We start from the raw sequence: 17,364 nt of genomic DNA, 5'->3' as shown, positions 1-17,364 counted from the left end.
AACTATATCCAAAAATCATGGTTAAACTCAAAGTGGAAGTATGTTTTCCAAAATGGTTATCTAGACGTCGTTCTTTCGACTCAAATGACTACCTCTTACAAAAATGACTTGTAACTTATATTTCTGACTATAAACCTATACTTTTTCTGTTTAGATTCATAAAATAGAGTTCAATATGAAACCATAGCAATTTGATTCACTCAAAACGGATTTAAAACGAAGAAGTTATGGGTAAAACAAGATTGGATAATTTTTCTTGTTGTAGCTACGTGAAAATTGGTAACAAATCTATATTAATCATATCCTAGCTAACTCATATTGTATTACATGTATTCTAATATATTATGTAATTTTAGGATACCATAGACACGTATGCAAATGTTTTGACATATCATATCGACCCATGTATATATATTATTTGGAACAACCATAGACACTCTATATGCAGTAATGTTGGAGTTAGCTATACAGGGTTGAGGTTGATTCCAAAAATATATATACTTTGAGTTGTGATCTAGCCTGAGACGTGTATATACTGGGTCGTGGATTGATTCAAGATAATATATATCAATTTATTTCTGTACATCTAACTTTGGACAACTAGTTATAGGTTACTAACGAGGACAGCTGACTTAATAAACTTAAAACATCAAAATGTATTAAAAATGTTGTAATTATATTTTGAACATACTTTGATATATATGTACATATTTGTTATAGGTTCGTGAATCGACCAGTGGCCAAGTCTTACTTCCCGACGAAGTAAAAATCTGTGAAAGTGAGTTATAGTCCCACTTTTAAAATCTATTATTTTGGGATGAGAATACATGCAGTTTATAAATGTTTTACAAAATAGACACAAGTAATCAAAACTACTTTCTATGTTGGATTATCGAACCGAATATGCCCCTTTTTAGCTTGGTAGCCTAAGAATTAGGGAAATGGCCCCTAATTGACGCGAATCCTAAAGATAGATCTATTTGGCCCAACAAGCCTCATCCGAGTTACGGATGCTTTAGTACTTTGATTTATCATATCCGATGAGAGTCCCGGAATGATGGGGATATTCTATATGCATCTTGTTAAGGTCGGTTACCAGGTGTTTAACATATGAATGATTTTTATCTCTATGCAGTTTGCGAAATGCCTGATATGAGATGTGTTATAAAAATGAAATCTTGTGGTCTATTATTATGATTTGATAATATGTAGGTTAAACCTATAACTCACCAACAATTTTATTGACGTTTTAAGCATGTTTATTCTCAGGTGATTATTAAGGGCTTCCGCTGTTGCATACTAAATTAAGGACAAGATTTGGAGTCCATGCTTGTATAATATTGTTTAAAAACTGCATTCGAAGACTTATGTTGATGTGTAATATTATTGTACACCATTATGTAATGGTCGTGTGAAAAACGCTATATTTTAGATTATCAATATTTCATAATCGTCGTAATATTTTAAAGGTTATGGTTTGTTCTAAAATCGAATGCAGTCTTTGAAAAACGTCTCATATAGAGGTCAAAACCTCGCAACGAAATCAATTAATATGGAACGTTTATAATCAATATGAATGGGACATTTAAGTTGGTATCAGAGCATTGGTCTTAGAGAACCAGTAATTTGCATTAGTGTGTCTTATCGAGATTGTTAGGATACATTAGTGAGTCTGGACTTCGACCGGGTTTTCTTTTAAAACGACTGCTTAACACTTTTGTTGGAAACTATATATTATTAACATGTAAATATTATGTGATATATTAACCTCTTAATGTGTTTGATATTGTGTGATAGATGTCTACCACTAGTACAAATCCCATCGACTCACCTAATAATAATGAAGAGTCGAATATACTTTGGGAAGATTCACATATTCCCGAGGAGGAATCGGAAGAGGAGGAACCGGAAGAAGAAGAGGTTCCGGAGGAAGAAATATTGATACCTACAGTAAATCGATTAAATAAAATAAAATCCTCAACCAACGGACCAAAGTTAACAATGGTCAATGGTGTTTCCGCCGAGGAAGCAAAATATTGGGAAGATTACCAATTTTCCGATGAATCGAATCCCGATGAGGATTCCGATGATGTTATAGAAATTACCTCGACCCAATTTAATATAGCAAAAGAAAATAATAAGGGAAAAGGTATAAAAATAGAGAAACCTGATTCCAACCCCGATGAACTTTATATGTATCGGCAACGTCCGTATTTCCTAAATTGTAACAATAACCCAGGAACCTCTAAACCACCAGGTTTTTCTAAACCATTATGGAAAACGATGGCTCGTATTAGAGGAACACCATATATCCCTAGAAAATTAGGAAAACGAACCAAGTCCGAAGAAGAAGAAATCAGTGATTCAAATTAGAGGGTTGTAATCATATTGTGTATTATATGTATTGTAGTGTGCTTGTACTTTTATGTTCCATGTAAAAACTGCTTGTATTGTTTGTTAATTATCTTTTATGAATATAATCCTTGTCTATTTTACAGTATAAAAACAAAATGGACGTTAAGGGTAGACAACCAAATATTTTAGAAGTCCTACCAGAGGATATGATTGAGGAAATCTTATCTAGAGTCGGTCAGAATTCATCAGCACATTTAGTTATGGCGAAATTAACTTGTCAAACATTTGAAAGACTTTCCAGAAATGCCTTAGTTTATAAAAGGCTTTCCTTTGATAGGTGGGGTATATCACATTGGGGAGACCATGAGTTACGCCGTGTTTTCTTTAAAGCGTTAAATGCGGGGAACCCAAATGCAATTTTACGCTACGGGTTAAGAACCTATTTTGACTCAACATATCCCAACATAGGATTTCGTGAATTAGAAAGAGCTTCTAACATGCAACATAAAGAAGCATGTTATGCTTACGGGTTAGTGATGTTCGCTTCTTACCAAAGTGAGAAAAAGAACATCGGATTGCAACTTTTAAATAAAACCTTCCCACAAGTGACGGATTCAGTAGTTGGGGTGAGAAACAAGGTTTTTAGATTATTACGGGGCTGTTGGACATTACGAAACCCTCGTCCTTTTGGCGACATTACAACATGCTGTCTTGTCAACGGTCACAACTGTTATGTTCCACAAGACCAAGGATGGGAAGTAGTCTTAGTAAAACCAGAATGCATGACTTGTTTCTGGATGTATGAATTACGTGTCTTTATTGCCTTTGTTGAACGACTTGCGTATTAACTAGAATTGTCTTCGCAACTGTTTTGTATCAGAGTTTTTATGTGCTATATTTCATGCTATATGTAAAATAGCGGTATTGTAAGTTTGCAAAATATTGTATAAAAGTTTGAATGTGAATTATTATTATAATCAGTTTTTCATATAGAATTGTAGTAGTTGAATTGTATGTTAGCTACTAAGTATGAACTTAACGGGTAGGTATTACCCGAATTAAAACTTATAAAACGCTAATATGAAGAAAAAGCTTTTATAAATGAGTTCATTTTATGCTACGGAATACTATTGACTACTCTTAATATCCTATATGATTAACTTAATTCTTTTGGCTATTTTTGAAGGAAATGGCACCGACTACTCGTCAGAACTTGAACATGAGTGAGGAAGACTTCCGTGCTTTCCTTGCAGCAAATATAGCCGCAGTACAAGCTGCAATGCAAAACAACAATAACTCAGGGTCTAGCAGTGGAGTTAACTCCACAGGAAACCGTGTAGGATGCTCCTATAAGGCTTTCACTGCCTGTAAACCTCTTTAATTCGATGGAACTGAAGGACCAGTCGGACTAAAACGATGGACAGAAAAGGTCAAAACTGTGTTTGCTATAAGCAAATGTGCCGAGGAAGATAAGGTAAAGTACGCCACGCATACCTTCACAGGTACTGCGTTAACATGATGGAATACCTATCTCGAACAAGTAGGATAAGATGCTGCTTACGCACTACCGTGGTCAGCATTCAAACACTTGATGAACGAGCAGTACCGTCCCAGAAACGAAGTCAATAAGCTAAAGACAGAGCTTAGAGAATTATGAACGAATGGATTCGATATCACCACATACGAACGATGATTCACCGAGTTGTGTTTATTGTGCCCAAGAGTGTTCGAAGATGAAGAAGAACAGATCGATGCGTTTGTAAAGGGGTTACCAGAGAGAATTCAGGAGGATGTGAGTTCAAGTGCGCCCACTTCAATGCAAAAGGCAAGCCGAATGGCTCACAAACTTATAAACCAGATCGAGGGAAGGATTAAAGAGCAGGCGGCCGAGGAGGCCAAAATGAAAAAAGTCAAGAGAAAGTGGGAAGAACCCAGTGACAAGAGTCATAATTTCAACAATCAACACCACAATCACAACCACAATCGTACCATTTTTCGCAACAACAAACGCAATAAAAACCATTCCAACAACAACAACTACAACAATCATCCCAACAATAATACCAACCGCAACAACAAAAATCCCAACAACAATCTCAATAACAACACTGGTAATCAAAATCAGAAAATTCCGTGTCTGAGGTGTGAAGGGTACCATCCAACTACTTTTTGTCCAGCAACATGTACTAAATGTAATAGAAAGGGTCATGATACAACGAAGTGTGAAATTTATGGACCATAGGGTAAAGGAACAATTAATGCCCACATTATTTATTATGGATGCGGGAAGAAGGGCCACTACAAAACTGCGTGTCCAAACCAGGGAAATAATAATGGGCAAAGCCGTGGGAGAGTTTTTAACATTAATGCAGAAGAAGCGCAGGAAGACCCGGAGCTTGTTACGGGTACGTTTCTTATCGATGAAAAATCTGCTTATGTTTTATTTGATTCGGGTGCGGATAGGAATTATATGAGTAGAGATTTTTGTGCTAAATTAAGTGGTCCATTGACGCCTATGAATAATAAGTTTTTACTCGAATTAGCAAACGGTAAATTAATTTCGGCAGATAAAATATGTTGGAATCGAGAAATTAAACTGCTTAGCGAAATGTTTAAGATCGATTTGATACCAGTAGAGTTAGGGAGTTTTGATGTGATAATCGGCATGGACTGGTTGAAAAAGGAGAGAGCGGAAATCGTATGTTACAAAAATGCAATTTGCATTGTACGAGAAAAAGGAAAACCTATAATGGTGTACGGAGAAAAGAGCAACGCGAAGCTAAATCTTATTAGTAATTTGAAGGCGTAAAAACTAATAAGAAAAGGTTGCTATGCGGTTCTAGCACACATCGAAGAAGTCAAACCCGAAGAAAAGAACATCAATAATGTTCCCGTCGCAAAAGAATTTCCCGATGTATTTCTGAAAGAATTACCGGGACTACCTCCACATCGATCTGTTGAATTTCAAATAGATCTCGTACCAGGAGCTGCACCAATAGCTCGTGCTCCATACATACTCGCACCCAGTGAAATGAAAGAACTCCAAAGCCAACTAAAAAAACTTTTAGAGCGTGGTTTTATACGACCAAGTACATCACCATGGGGAGCTCCTGTTTTGTTTGTCAAAAAGAAGGATGGTACATTCAGATTGTGTATCGACTACCGAGAGTTGAACAAACTTACCATCAAGAATCGTTATCCACTACCAAGAATCGACGACTTATTTGAACAACTACAAGGCTCGTCAGTTTATTCGAAGATTGATTTACGTTCTGGGTATCATCAAATGCGGGTGAAGGAGGATGATATCCCAAAGACTGCTTTTAGGACGCATTACGGTCATTACGAGTTTATGGTTATGCCGTTTGGGTTGACTAACGCACCAGCTGTGTTCATGGACCTCATGAACCGAGTGTGTGGACCATACCTTGACAAGTTTGTCAATTTTTTTATCGATGACATACTTATTTACTCAAAGAATGATCAAGAGCAAGAAGAACATTTGAGAAAAGTGCTAGAGTTGTTGAGGAAAGAAAAACTGTACGCTAAGTTTTCAAAGTGTGCATTTTGGTTGGAAGAAGTTCAATTCCTCGGTCACATAGTGAACAAAGAAGGTATTCAAGTGGATCCGGCAAAGATTGAAACCGTTGAAAAGTGGGAAACCCTAAAAACTCCGAAGTATATACGCCAATTTTTAGGACTGGCTGGTTACTACAGAAGGTTCATCCAAGATTTTTCCAAAATAGCAAAACCCTTGACTGCATTAACGCATAAAGGGAAGAAATTTGAATGGAAGGATGAGCAGGAGAAAGCGTTTCAATTGTTGAAGAAAAAGTTAACTACGGCACCTATATTGTCATTGCCTGAAGGGAATGATGATTTTGTGATATATTGTGATGCCTCAAAGCAAGGTCTCGGTTGTGTATTAATGCAACGAACGAAGGTAATTGCTTATGCGTCCAGACAATTGAAGATTCATGAGCAAAATTATACGACTCACGATTTGGAATTGGGCGCTGTTGTTTTTGCATTAAAGACTTGGAGGCACTACTTATATGGGGTCAAAAGTATCATATATACCGACCACAAAAGTCTCCAACATATATTTAATCAGAAACAACTGAACATGAGGCAGCGTAGGTGGATTGAGTTATTGAATGATTATGATTTCGAGATTCGTTACCACTCGGGGAAGGCAAATGTGGTAGCCGACGCTTTGAGTAGAAAGGACAGAGAACCAATGCGGGTAAAAGCTATGAATAAAATTATTCGTACTAACCTTACTACTCAAATAAAGGAGGCGCAACAGGGAGTTGTAAAAGAAGGAAAGTTGAAGAATGAAATACCCAAAGGATCGGAGAAACATCTTAATATTCGGGAAGACGGAACCCGGTATAGGGCTGAAAGAATTTGGGTACCAAAGTTTGGAGATGTGAGAGAAAAGGTACTTAAGGAAGCACATAAAACCAGATATTCAATACATCCTAGAGCGGGGAAGATGTACAAAGATCTCAAGAAACACTTTTGGTGGTCGGGTATGAAAGCCGATATTGCTAGATACGTAGGAGAATGTTTGACGTGTTCTAAGGTCAAAGATGAACATCAGAAACCATCAGGTCTACTTCAACAACCCGAAATCCCAGAATGGAAATGGGAAAACATTACCATGGATTTCATTACTAAATTTCCAAGAACTGTAAGTGGTTATGATACTATTTGGGTAATAGTCGATCGTCTCACCAAGTCAGCACACTTTCTGCCAATGAGAGAAGATGATAAAATGGAGAAGTTGGCGAGATTATACTTAAAGGAAGTTGTCTCTAGACATGGAATACCAATCTCTATTATCTCTGATAGAAATGGCAGATTTGTTTCAAGGTTTTGGCAGACATTACAACAAGCATTGGGAACTCGTTTAGACATGAGTACTGCCTATCATCCATAAACCGATGGGCAGAGCGAAAGGACGATACAGACTCTTGAAGACATGCTACGAGCATGTGTTATTGATTTTGGAAACGGTTGGGATCGACATCTACCATTAGCAGAATTTTCCTACAATAACAGTTACCACTCGAGTATCGAAATGGAACCGTTCGAAGCACTTTATGGTAGAAAGTGCAGATCTACAATTTGTTGGAATGAATTGGGGGATAGACAGATTACGGGTCCGGAGATAATCCAAGAAACTATAGAGAAAATCATCCAAATTCAACAAAGGTTGAAAACTGCTCAGAGTCGACAAAAGAGCTACGCGGACCTTTAAAGGAAAGATATAGAATTTGAAATTGAGGAGATGGTCATGCTTAAGGTTTCGCCTTGGAAAGGCGTTGTTCGATTTGGTAAACGGGGGAAACTAAATCTAAGATACATTGAACCATTCATGATTTTAGATCGTGTCGGACCAGTAGCCTACCGACTTGAATTACCTCAACAACTCGCCAAAGTACATAATACCTTTCACGTCTCGAATCTGAAGAAGTTCTTAGCTAAAGAAGATCTCACTATTCCTTTAGACGAAATTAAAATCAATTAAAAACTACAATTCATTGAAGAACCCGTCGAGATAATGGATCGTGAGGTTAAAAGGCTCAAGAAAAATAAGATACCGATCGTCAAGGTTCGATGGAATGCTCGTAGGGGACCCGAGTTCACCTGGGAGCATGAAGATCAAATGAAGCTAAAATACCCGTACCTATTTCCAGAAGATTCGTCAACACCTTCAACCGCTTAAAATTTCGGGACGAAATTTATTTAACGGGTATGTACTGTAGTGACCCGAACTTTTCCATGTTTATATATATTAAATGAAATTGGTATATTTACATGATTAAATGTTTTCAACATGTTAAGCAATCAAACTTGTTAAGACTTGATTATTTGAAATGTGCTTCATATAGACAATTGACCACCCAAGTTGACCGGCGATTCACGAACGTTAAAAATTTGTAAAAACTACATGATGATATATATATGGATATATATATGGTTAACATGAGATTATGATAAGTAAGTATCTCACTAAGTATATTAACAATGAGTGATATACATAAAAAAATGAGTTAATTGAATTAAGAAACTCGAAAATATATATATAACGATTATCGTTATAACAACGTCTTACTAAATACATATGAATCATATTAAGATATTGATACACTATGTTTAACATTATAAAATGATAATTAAGTATATCATTAAGTGTGTTAACAATGAACTACATATGTAAAACAAGACTACTAACTTAAGAATTTCGAAACGAGGCATATATGTAACGATTATCGTTGTAACAACATTTTAATGTATATATATCATATTAAGATATATTCATACATTATAATATCATAATAATGTAATAATTTAACATCTCTTTAGATATAATAAACAATGGGTTAGCAACATTTAACAAGATCGTTAACCTAAAGGTTTCAAAACAACACTTACATGTAATGACTAACGATGACTTAATGACTCAGTTAAAATGTATATACATGTAGTGTTTTAATATGTATTCATACACTTTTGAAAGAATTAAAGACACTTATCAAAATACTTCTACTTAACAAAAATGCTTACAATTACATCCTTGTTCAGTTTCATCAACAATTCTACTCGTATGCACCCGTATTCGTACTCGTACAATACACAGCTTTTAGATGTATGTACTATTGGTATATACACTCCAATGATCAGCTCTTAGCATTCCATATGAGTCACCTAACACATGTGGGAACCATCATTTAGCAACTAGCATGAAATATCTCATAAAATTACAAAAATATTAGTAATCATTCATGACTTATTTACATGTAAACAAAATTACACATCCTTTATATCTAATCCATATACCAATGACCAAAAACACCTACAAACACTTTCATTCTTCAATTTTCTTCATCTAAGTAATCTCTCTCAAGTTCTATCTTCAAGTTCTAAGTGTTCTTCATAAATTCTACAAGTTCTAGTTTCATAAAATCAAGAATACTTCCAAGTTTAATAGCTCACTTCCAATCTTGTAGAGTGATTATCCAACCTCAAGAAATCCTTGTTGTTTACAGTAAGATATCATTCTAAATCAAGGTAATACTCATATACAAAATTTGATTCAATTCTTATAACTATAACTATCTTAATTCGAGTGATAATCTTACTTGAACTTGTTTTCGTGTCATGATTCTGCTTCAAGAAATTTCAAGTCATCCAAGATCCTTTGAAGCTAGATCATTTTTTGTCACTTCCAGTAGATTTACCTACTAAACTTGAGGTAGTAATGATTTTGATAACATCATTCGATTCATATATATAAAACTACCTTATTCGAAGGTTTAAACTTGAAATCACTAGAACATAGTTTAGTTAATTCTAAACTTGTTCGCAAACAAAAGTTAATCCTTCTAACTTGACTTTTAAAATCAACTAAACACATGTTTTATATCTATATGATATGCTAACTTAATGATTTAAAACCGGAAAACACGAAAAACACCGTAAAATCGGATATACGCCGTCGTAGTAACACCGCGGGCTGTTTTGGGTTAGTTAATTAAAAACTATGATAAACTTTGATTTAAAAGTTGTTTTTCTGGGAAAATGATTTTTATTATGAACATGAAACTATTTCCAAAAATCATGGTTAAACTCAAAGTGGAAGTATGTTTTCCAAAATGGTCATCTAGACGTCGTTCTTTCGACTGAAATGACTACCTCTTACAAAAATGACTTGTAACTTATACTTCCGACTATAAACCTATACCTTTTCTGTTTAGATTCATAAAATAGAGTTCAATATGAAACCATAGCAATTTGATTCACTCAAAACGGATTTAAAACGAAGAAGTTATGGGTAAAACAAGATTGGATAATTTTTCTTATTGTAGCTATGTGAAAATTGGTAACAAATCTATATTAATCATATCCTAGCTAACTCATATTGTATTACATGTATTCTAATATATTATGTAATCTTAGGATACCATAGACACGTATGCAAATGTTTTGACATATCATATCGACCCATGTATATATATTATTTGGAACAACCATAGATACTCTATATGCAGTAATGTTGGAGTTAGCTATACAGGGTTGAGGTTGATTCCAAAAATATATATACTTTGAGTTGTGATCTAGCCTGAGACGTGTATACACTGGGTCGTGGATTGATTCAAGATAATATATATCAATTTATTTCTGTACATCTAACTTTGGACAACTAGTTGTAGGTTACTAACGAGGACAGCTGACTTAATAAACTTAAAACATCAAAATGTATTAAAAATGTTGTAATTATATTTTGAACATACTTTGATATATATGTACACATTTGTTATAGGTTCGTGAATCGACCAGTGGCCAAGTCTTACTTCCCGACGAAGTAAAAATATGTAAAAGTGAGTTATAGTCCCACTTTTAAAATCTATTATTTTGGGATGAGAATACATGCAGTTTATAAATGTTTTACAAAATAGACACAAGTAATCAAAACTACTTTCTATGTTGGATTATCGAACCGAATATGCCCCTTTTTAGCTTGGTAGCCTAAGAATTAGGGAAATGGCCCCTAATTGACGCGAATCCTAAAGATAGATCTATTTGGCCCAACAAGCCTCATCCGAGTTACGGATGCTTTAGTACTTCGATTTATCATATCCGATGAGAGTCCCGGAATGATGGGGATATTCTATATGCATCTTGTTAAGGTCGGTTACCAGGTGTTCAACATATGAATGATTTTTATCTCTATGCAGTTTGCGAAATGCCTGATATGAGATGTGTTATAAAAATGAAATCTTGTGGTCTATTATTATTATTTGATAATATGTAGGTTAAACCTATAACTCACCAACAATTTTGTTGACGTTTTAAGCATGTTTATTCTCAGGTGATTATTAAGAGCTTCCGCTGTTGCATACTAAATTAAGGACAAGATTTGGAGTCCATGCTTGTATAATATTGTTTAAAAACTGCATTCCAAGACTTATGTTGATGTGTAATATTATTGTAAACCATTATGTAATGGTCGTGTGAAAAACGCTATATTTTAGATTATCAATATTTGATAATCGTCGTAATATTTTAAAGGTTATGGTTTGTTCTAAAATCGAATGCAGTCTTTGAAAAATGTCTCATATAGAGGTCAAAACCTCGCAACGAAATCAATTAATATGGAACGTTTATAATCAATATGAACGGGACATTTAAGGAGAAGTCATCTAGTCAATTTGAAGTTGACTTGAAAATTGCTGAGAAACTTAATAATCCGTCAAATAGTGATAAATCTACTGCTTATAAGTTACAAAATTTTGTTCACTATGTTGATAATGAAAAGTAAGCATGTTTCAGTATTTGTTGAATGATTTTAAATCTTGTTTAGAAGAGAACAAAAGATTAAAATGAGAACTTGATAATTTTAAAGCCATAGTTAGAGAGAAAGACATACACATAAGTGAAACAGATCAATGCAGAATTGAACTAGCAACATACAAATCTAGTTTTAATAAAGAGGTTATAAGATTTGATAATGAGAAAAGGAAAATTAGAGAAAGAGAATATAAGTATGAGAAAATTTGTAAATCTTGGTGTGTATCATCTAAGAAAAATTCAGATGTTATAGCTAGGAAAATACCTGCAGATATTAGGGTTGTGCTTGGTGTAGGTTTTGATCTTAAGAATGATACATGAATTGAAAAAGAAAAGTATCCCAATAGATTTAAGCCTGTGATTTTACATAATACTTTTCTTAAGATTGATGGTGATAAGCAATTCTTAACCAATGCTTTTGTTAGACCAGAATCTGGATCCATTTATAGCACAGAGCCTGCATCAGAATCTGTAAATACAGACTCTAGATTAGAGTCTGGATCATCAGACTCAGATACAGACTCAATTAAACAGAGTGACACTTTGATCTCAGGAAAGACACATGCTGATTCTAAAAGTAAAAAAACAGAAATGTTTTGAAATCAAAGCTATTAAAACTCTGTAAAAAGCTGAAAGATAAACCTAAGGTCAAAACTGAGTCAAACAAACCCAAAAGTCTTGAAAAAGTCAACAAATGGCTAAAATTAGACAAACAATGGTCAAACATTCAGGATCAATTTAAAGAAAAAATTGGATAGAGAATAAGTCATTTGTTTGGAGAGTAAAAATCTCTTCATGTGAACCCACTGCATAGTGGGTTCCCAAAGGTAACTAATGTTTATTGTTTTTGTGTCTTGTGCAAAATGAAAGAAAATGGTTTTTGGATAGTGGATGCTCAAGACACATGACAGGATGCAAGGAGCATCTTGAAGGGTTTGTAGAAGAAAAAGGTCCCTCTGTAAGATATGGAGATAACTCTGTTGGTAAAACTATTGGATATGGTTCTGTCAAAGTTGGTGGTGTTTCTTTAAAGAGAGTTGCTCTTATAGAAGGGTTAATGAATAATCTGTTGAGTGTGAGTCCAGTTGCTGATGAAGATTGTGTGATAAGGATAAAGAAAAATGCTGGAATCATCTATGATCCTAAAGGGAAACCTATTTTGGTTGCTTGGAGGCAACAGAATGTGTATGTGGTTGATCTTGATACTACAAATTCTAGTATTGGTACTTGTCTTTACTCACACACCGTTCTTGAGTTAAATTGGTTATGGCATAGAAGACTTTCTCCTTTGAACTTCAAGAATATAAATGAATTGTCTAAGAAGAATTTAGTAAGAGGGCTACCACAGCTCTCCTACAAAAAGGATAAAGTCTGCTCTGCTTGTGTCAAGGGTAAACAAACCAAAGCTCATTTTCACTCCAAGACTCTAGCTTCCATTAATGAACCTCTTCACATGCTTCATATGGACCTCTTTGGGCATATGAACATTAGAAGTTTGAGTGGAAAAAAGTATACCCTGATGATTATTGATGAATACTCCAGGTTTACATGGGTAATTTTCTTGTATGCTAAAAGTGATGCACCAGAAGAGATCATTAATTTGATTAAGAAGGAGCAGGTATAAAAGGGCAAGCTGGTTAAACAATTGAGAAGTGATCATGGAACTGAGTTCAAGAATGCTACTCTTGTTAAATTTTGTGAAAATGTGTCAAAATTTCTCTGATTTCAGGATACCACAGCAAAATGGTGTTGCTGAAAGAAGGAATAGGACTCTTATTGAAGCTGCAAGGACTATGTTGTGTCATGCAAATGTTGCTATCAGGTTTTGGGCAGAAGCAGTCAATACTGCTTGTTATACTCAAAATAAATCTATTATTGTGAAGAAACATGGAAAGACTCCTTATGAGCTTTATCATAAGAAAGTTCCTACTATTCACTTTTCAAATTTTTGGCTGTAAATGCTATATTCTCAATCAAAGAGATTTGCTGGGCAAAATGGAACCTAAGTCTGATGAAGGCATCTTCATGGGATATTCATCTGTTTCTAAAGCTTATAGAGCATTCAACTCTAGAAGAAAGAAGATTGAGGAATCTATTCACATCACTTTTGATGAGAATTCTATTACTACAGATGTTTATGCTAATACAGATTCCAATATTCTTTTTGAACTCTCTCCTAAGAATGATGAGTCTGGTTCACAGACTTACATTTTAGAATATGACTCTAAAGATGAAGATGGCTGTGTCAAGGTAAATGATTCTTTAAATACTACAAATGAAACTTCCTCTACTGAAGTGGAAGCAACTGATATTCCTATTGAAGAAAATTCTGATGAAGATGATGTTGGTACTGAGCCTGTGATTAATGGTAATGAAAGTGCTAGAAGATCTACAAGATATATTAATCCTCCAAGATATCTTGAGGATTATGTTGTCAACACCAAAGGTTTACCTAAAGGAACTTCTACTTCACAAACTCCTATGTCTGATGATGCAATTGCTAAATACTGTTTGTATACAAGTTTTCTATCTCTCATTGAGCCTAAAAAGATTGACGAAGCTTTGAAAGATGATGATTGGGTTGAAGCCATGACGGAACAATTAATGGAGTTTGAAAGAAATGAAGTTTGGACTTTGGTACCCAAGCCTGCTGGGAAGACTGCTATTGAAACTAGATGGGTGTACAGGAATAAGGTTGATAAAGATGGTATTGTTGTGAGAAACAAAGCTAGGCTTGTTGCTCAAGGTTACAGGCAACAAGAAAGTATTGATTATGATGAGACTTTTGCACCTATGGCAAGGATGGAGACAATCAGACTCTTCTTATCTTATGCCTTACACATGGACTTTTGAAGTATCACAAATGGATTTAAAGAGTGCATTTTAGAATGGAAAACTTCAAGAGGAGGTGTATGTTAAATAACCTCCAGGTTTTGTAAGTAAGAAATTTCCTGATTATGTTTACATGCTTGATAAAGCACTGTATGGTTTAAAACAAGCACTGAGGGCTTGGTATGATACTCTAACATCTTTTCATCTGTCAAAGAAATTTGTCAGAGGATCAATAGACAAAACCTTATTCATTAAAAAGGATAAAGGTGATGTCTTGCTTGTCCATATTTATGTGGATGATATCATTTTTGGATCTACAAATCCACATTTGGGTAAATGGTTTTCTGATACAATGTCTAAATAGTACAAAATGAGTAACTTGTGTAAGTTAAATCACTTTTTGAGTTTGCAAGTCAAAAAAAGTCCTGAGAGAATTTTTATAAACCAGAGCACCTATATTTTAAACTTAATTGAAAAATATGCTTTTAAAAACTGTTCCACCTTGAAAACTCCTATGAGTGTATCTGAAAAATTGATTAAAGATGAAACTGGAAAATCTGTTTGTGAAAAGACTTACAAGGGAATGATTGGTTCAATAGTATACCTAGCTGCTAGCAGACCTGATATCATGTTTGCCACATGTTTATGTGCAAGATATCAGGCAGACCCAAAATATTCTCATTATAAGGCTGTTAAAAGAATTTTTAGGTACTTAAAAGGTACTCCTAATTTGGGTCTTTGGTATCCCAAAGGTTCTGGTTTTGATCTCATTGGGTATACAGATGCTGACTATGCAGGGTGTAAGTTAGATAGAAAAAGAACTTCTAGTGGTTGTCAATTATTGGGTAAAAAATTGGTTAGTTGGTCAAGTAAAAAGCAAAATTCTGTTGCTACTTCAACTGCTGAAGCTGAGTATGTTGCTGCTGATGGATGTTGTGCTCAATTGTTATGGATGCAGCATCAATTGGCTGATTATGATGTGATTCTTACAAAGACTCCTAACATATGTGATAATGAAAGTGCAATTGCTATTACTGAAAATCCTGTGTTTCATTCAAGAACTAAACACAATGAGATTAGACATCACTTCATCAGGGAATGTGTTAAAAAGGGAAAAGTTGTGCTAAAGCTTGTGGGAACTAATGATCAGTTGGTTGATATCTTTAAAAAACCTTTAAGTGAAGAAATACATTTTTATATTTTGAAAAGGTTGGGTATGTTGAATCCTTCTCTAGAGATGTTGTCCGGAGAATATGATAACTGAGTATTTTTTTTAGTTTGGATGACGTCATCCAGATTCTAGTTTTTATAGACTTAGTTGTAAAATTTCTTTATATTTTAATTTCCTGAAAATTCATAAATATTTTGTGTAAATTAAAACGTTTTTCTGGTTTAGTAATGATTAGAGTTTGTAAATTCTATTACAACGGCTAGTTTTTAGTTAATTTCAAACAATAGCTTTCTTTTTGGGGCAAACGGTAAGTTTGGTGTCAAATCAGTTAATTAAGATAGTTTAGAGTTATTGTGAATGGTATAAATAGATAGTCTCAACCATTGGGAGATACTTTTGCAATCACAATTATACAGACGCTCTCTACATCATCTTCTAATCATACACTGTTGATCATCTGGTATTTGACTACTGTTCATCTTCTTGTTAATCTTTAAAATCTTTTGATCTTTTAAAAGAAAATGGTGAAGTACATGCCCTATGTTCTTATCCCTACTGCTAATATGAATAGGGCTCGCCCTATTAAATGAGGTAAGGATGTCGAAATGCCAGTAAACAATCAGGTGGCTTGTATTGATATACCTGCTGATTTTCAAAACCAGGGATATGAATAACTTGTTTTGTTTTTACAAAAGCATCCTCTTAGAGAAGGATTTTTTAGAACCCCTGATTACATGTATTCAGCTATGCTTGCAGAATTCTGGTATACCTGTACAGGTAACTCTGAAGCTAGAACCATCACTGGCACATATGGTGAGGGTGCTAGCACTATAACTATTTCTGAAGCATCTTTAAGACATGTTTTGAATCTGTCTGCTAGAAATAATTTTGTTGCCTTTGCCTCAAAATCTGAGGCAAAGCAAAGTTTTCCAATGCTAGGTCAACCAGTGACCATAGGCATCATTAAAATGAATATGTTTTCTTCAAGATGGAGTTTTATAATTTCAAATATTTGAAGAAGCTTGAGTTATAAAAGTGGCAGTTTGAGTGAGATGAATGAGATGGAAATCCAAAATTTTAATGCTTTTGTGACAGGGAGAGATATAGATTTTGCAAATCTATTCTTCAATGAACTTTTGATGCTGGTTAACAGGAGCACTAGGGATCACAATGTCCCATTCATTAGATTCATGAGTCTAATATTTGAGGACACCCTAACTCCACCTTTGTATGCAGGGCTAAATCATGAATTTAACTTTATGGAAGTACTAGAGTGCAGCAGTAAAATGTTCCACTTATCCATCAACCCTCTTGAGTTTGCATAACACCAGTTATGCTGGTGTGGGTTAGAGTCAATAATCAACCAGCTGAAAATGTTGGGTCATCTTCCTCAGAGGATTGGCAACCTGAATCTAGGGATGAAAGTTCAGACTTTGATTTATCAGATTCTGAGTTGTTCACATATTCTGGGTCATCTCCCAGCCCTAGTCAAGGGGCTCACTCATCTGTATCAGAAGTTGAGCAATCAACTAATGATGCAGATTCGACAGCACCCTCCATTGCAGGTGATGCAGGTGTTATCACAGGTGGGTTAGACAATGAGCATTCAAAATCTGATCCATCTTCTACAACACCATAAGGTATGG

At 34.7% G+C, this 17,364-nt stretch overlaps 1 protein-coding gene across 1 annotated transcript; it reads left to right on the top strand.

Annotated features, from left to right (window-relative positions):
• The first annotated feature begins 13,710 nt into the window (after positions 1 to 13,710).
• Positions 13,711 to 14,568, top strand: LOC139896267 (uncharacterized). The gene has a single exon (XM_071878869.1). The coding sequence runs from the start codon at positions 13,711 to 13,713 to the stop codon at positions 14,566 to 14,568; it is 858 nt and encodes a 285-aa protein (XP_071734970.1).
• The last annotated feature ends 2,796 nt before the right edge of the window (positions 14,569 to 17,364 follow it).

Source organism: Rutidosis leptorrhynchoides, chromosome 1 (assembly GCF_046630445.1).
Source record: "Rutidosis leptorrhynchoides isolate AG116_Rl617_1_P2 chromosome 1, CSIRO_AGI_Rlap_v1, whole genome shotgun sequence".
Taxonomy (NCBI): domain Eukaryota; kingdom Viridiplantae; phylum Streptophyta; class Magnoliopsida; order Asterales; family Asteraceae; genus Rutidosis; species Rutidosis leptorrhynchoides.
This window is presented reverse-complemented; position numbering and strand designations above follow the sequence as displayed.

Excerpts from the sequence above, each read along its gene's own strand:
- LOC139896267 (XM_071878869.1), top strand. The coding sequence starts at position 13,711 with ATGGAACCTAAGTCTGATGAAGGCATCTTCATGGGATATTCATCTGTT.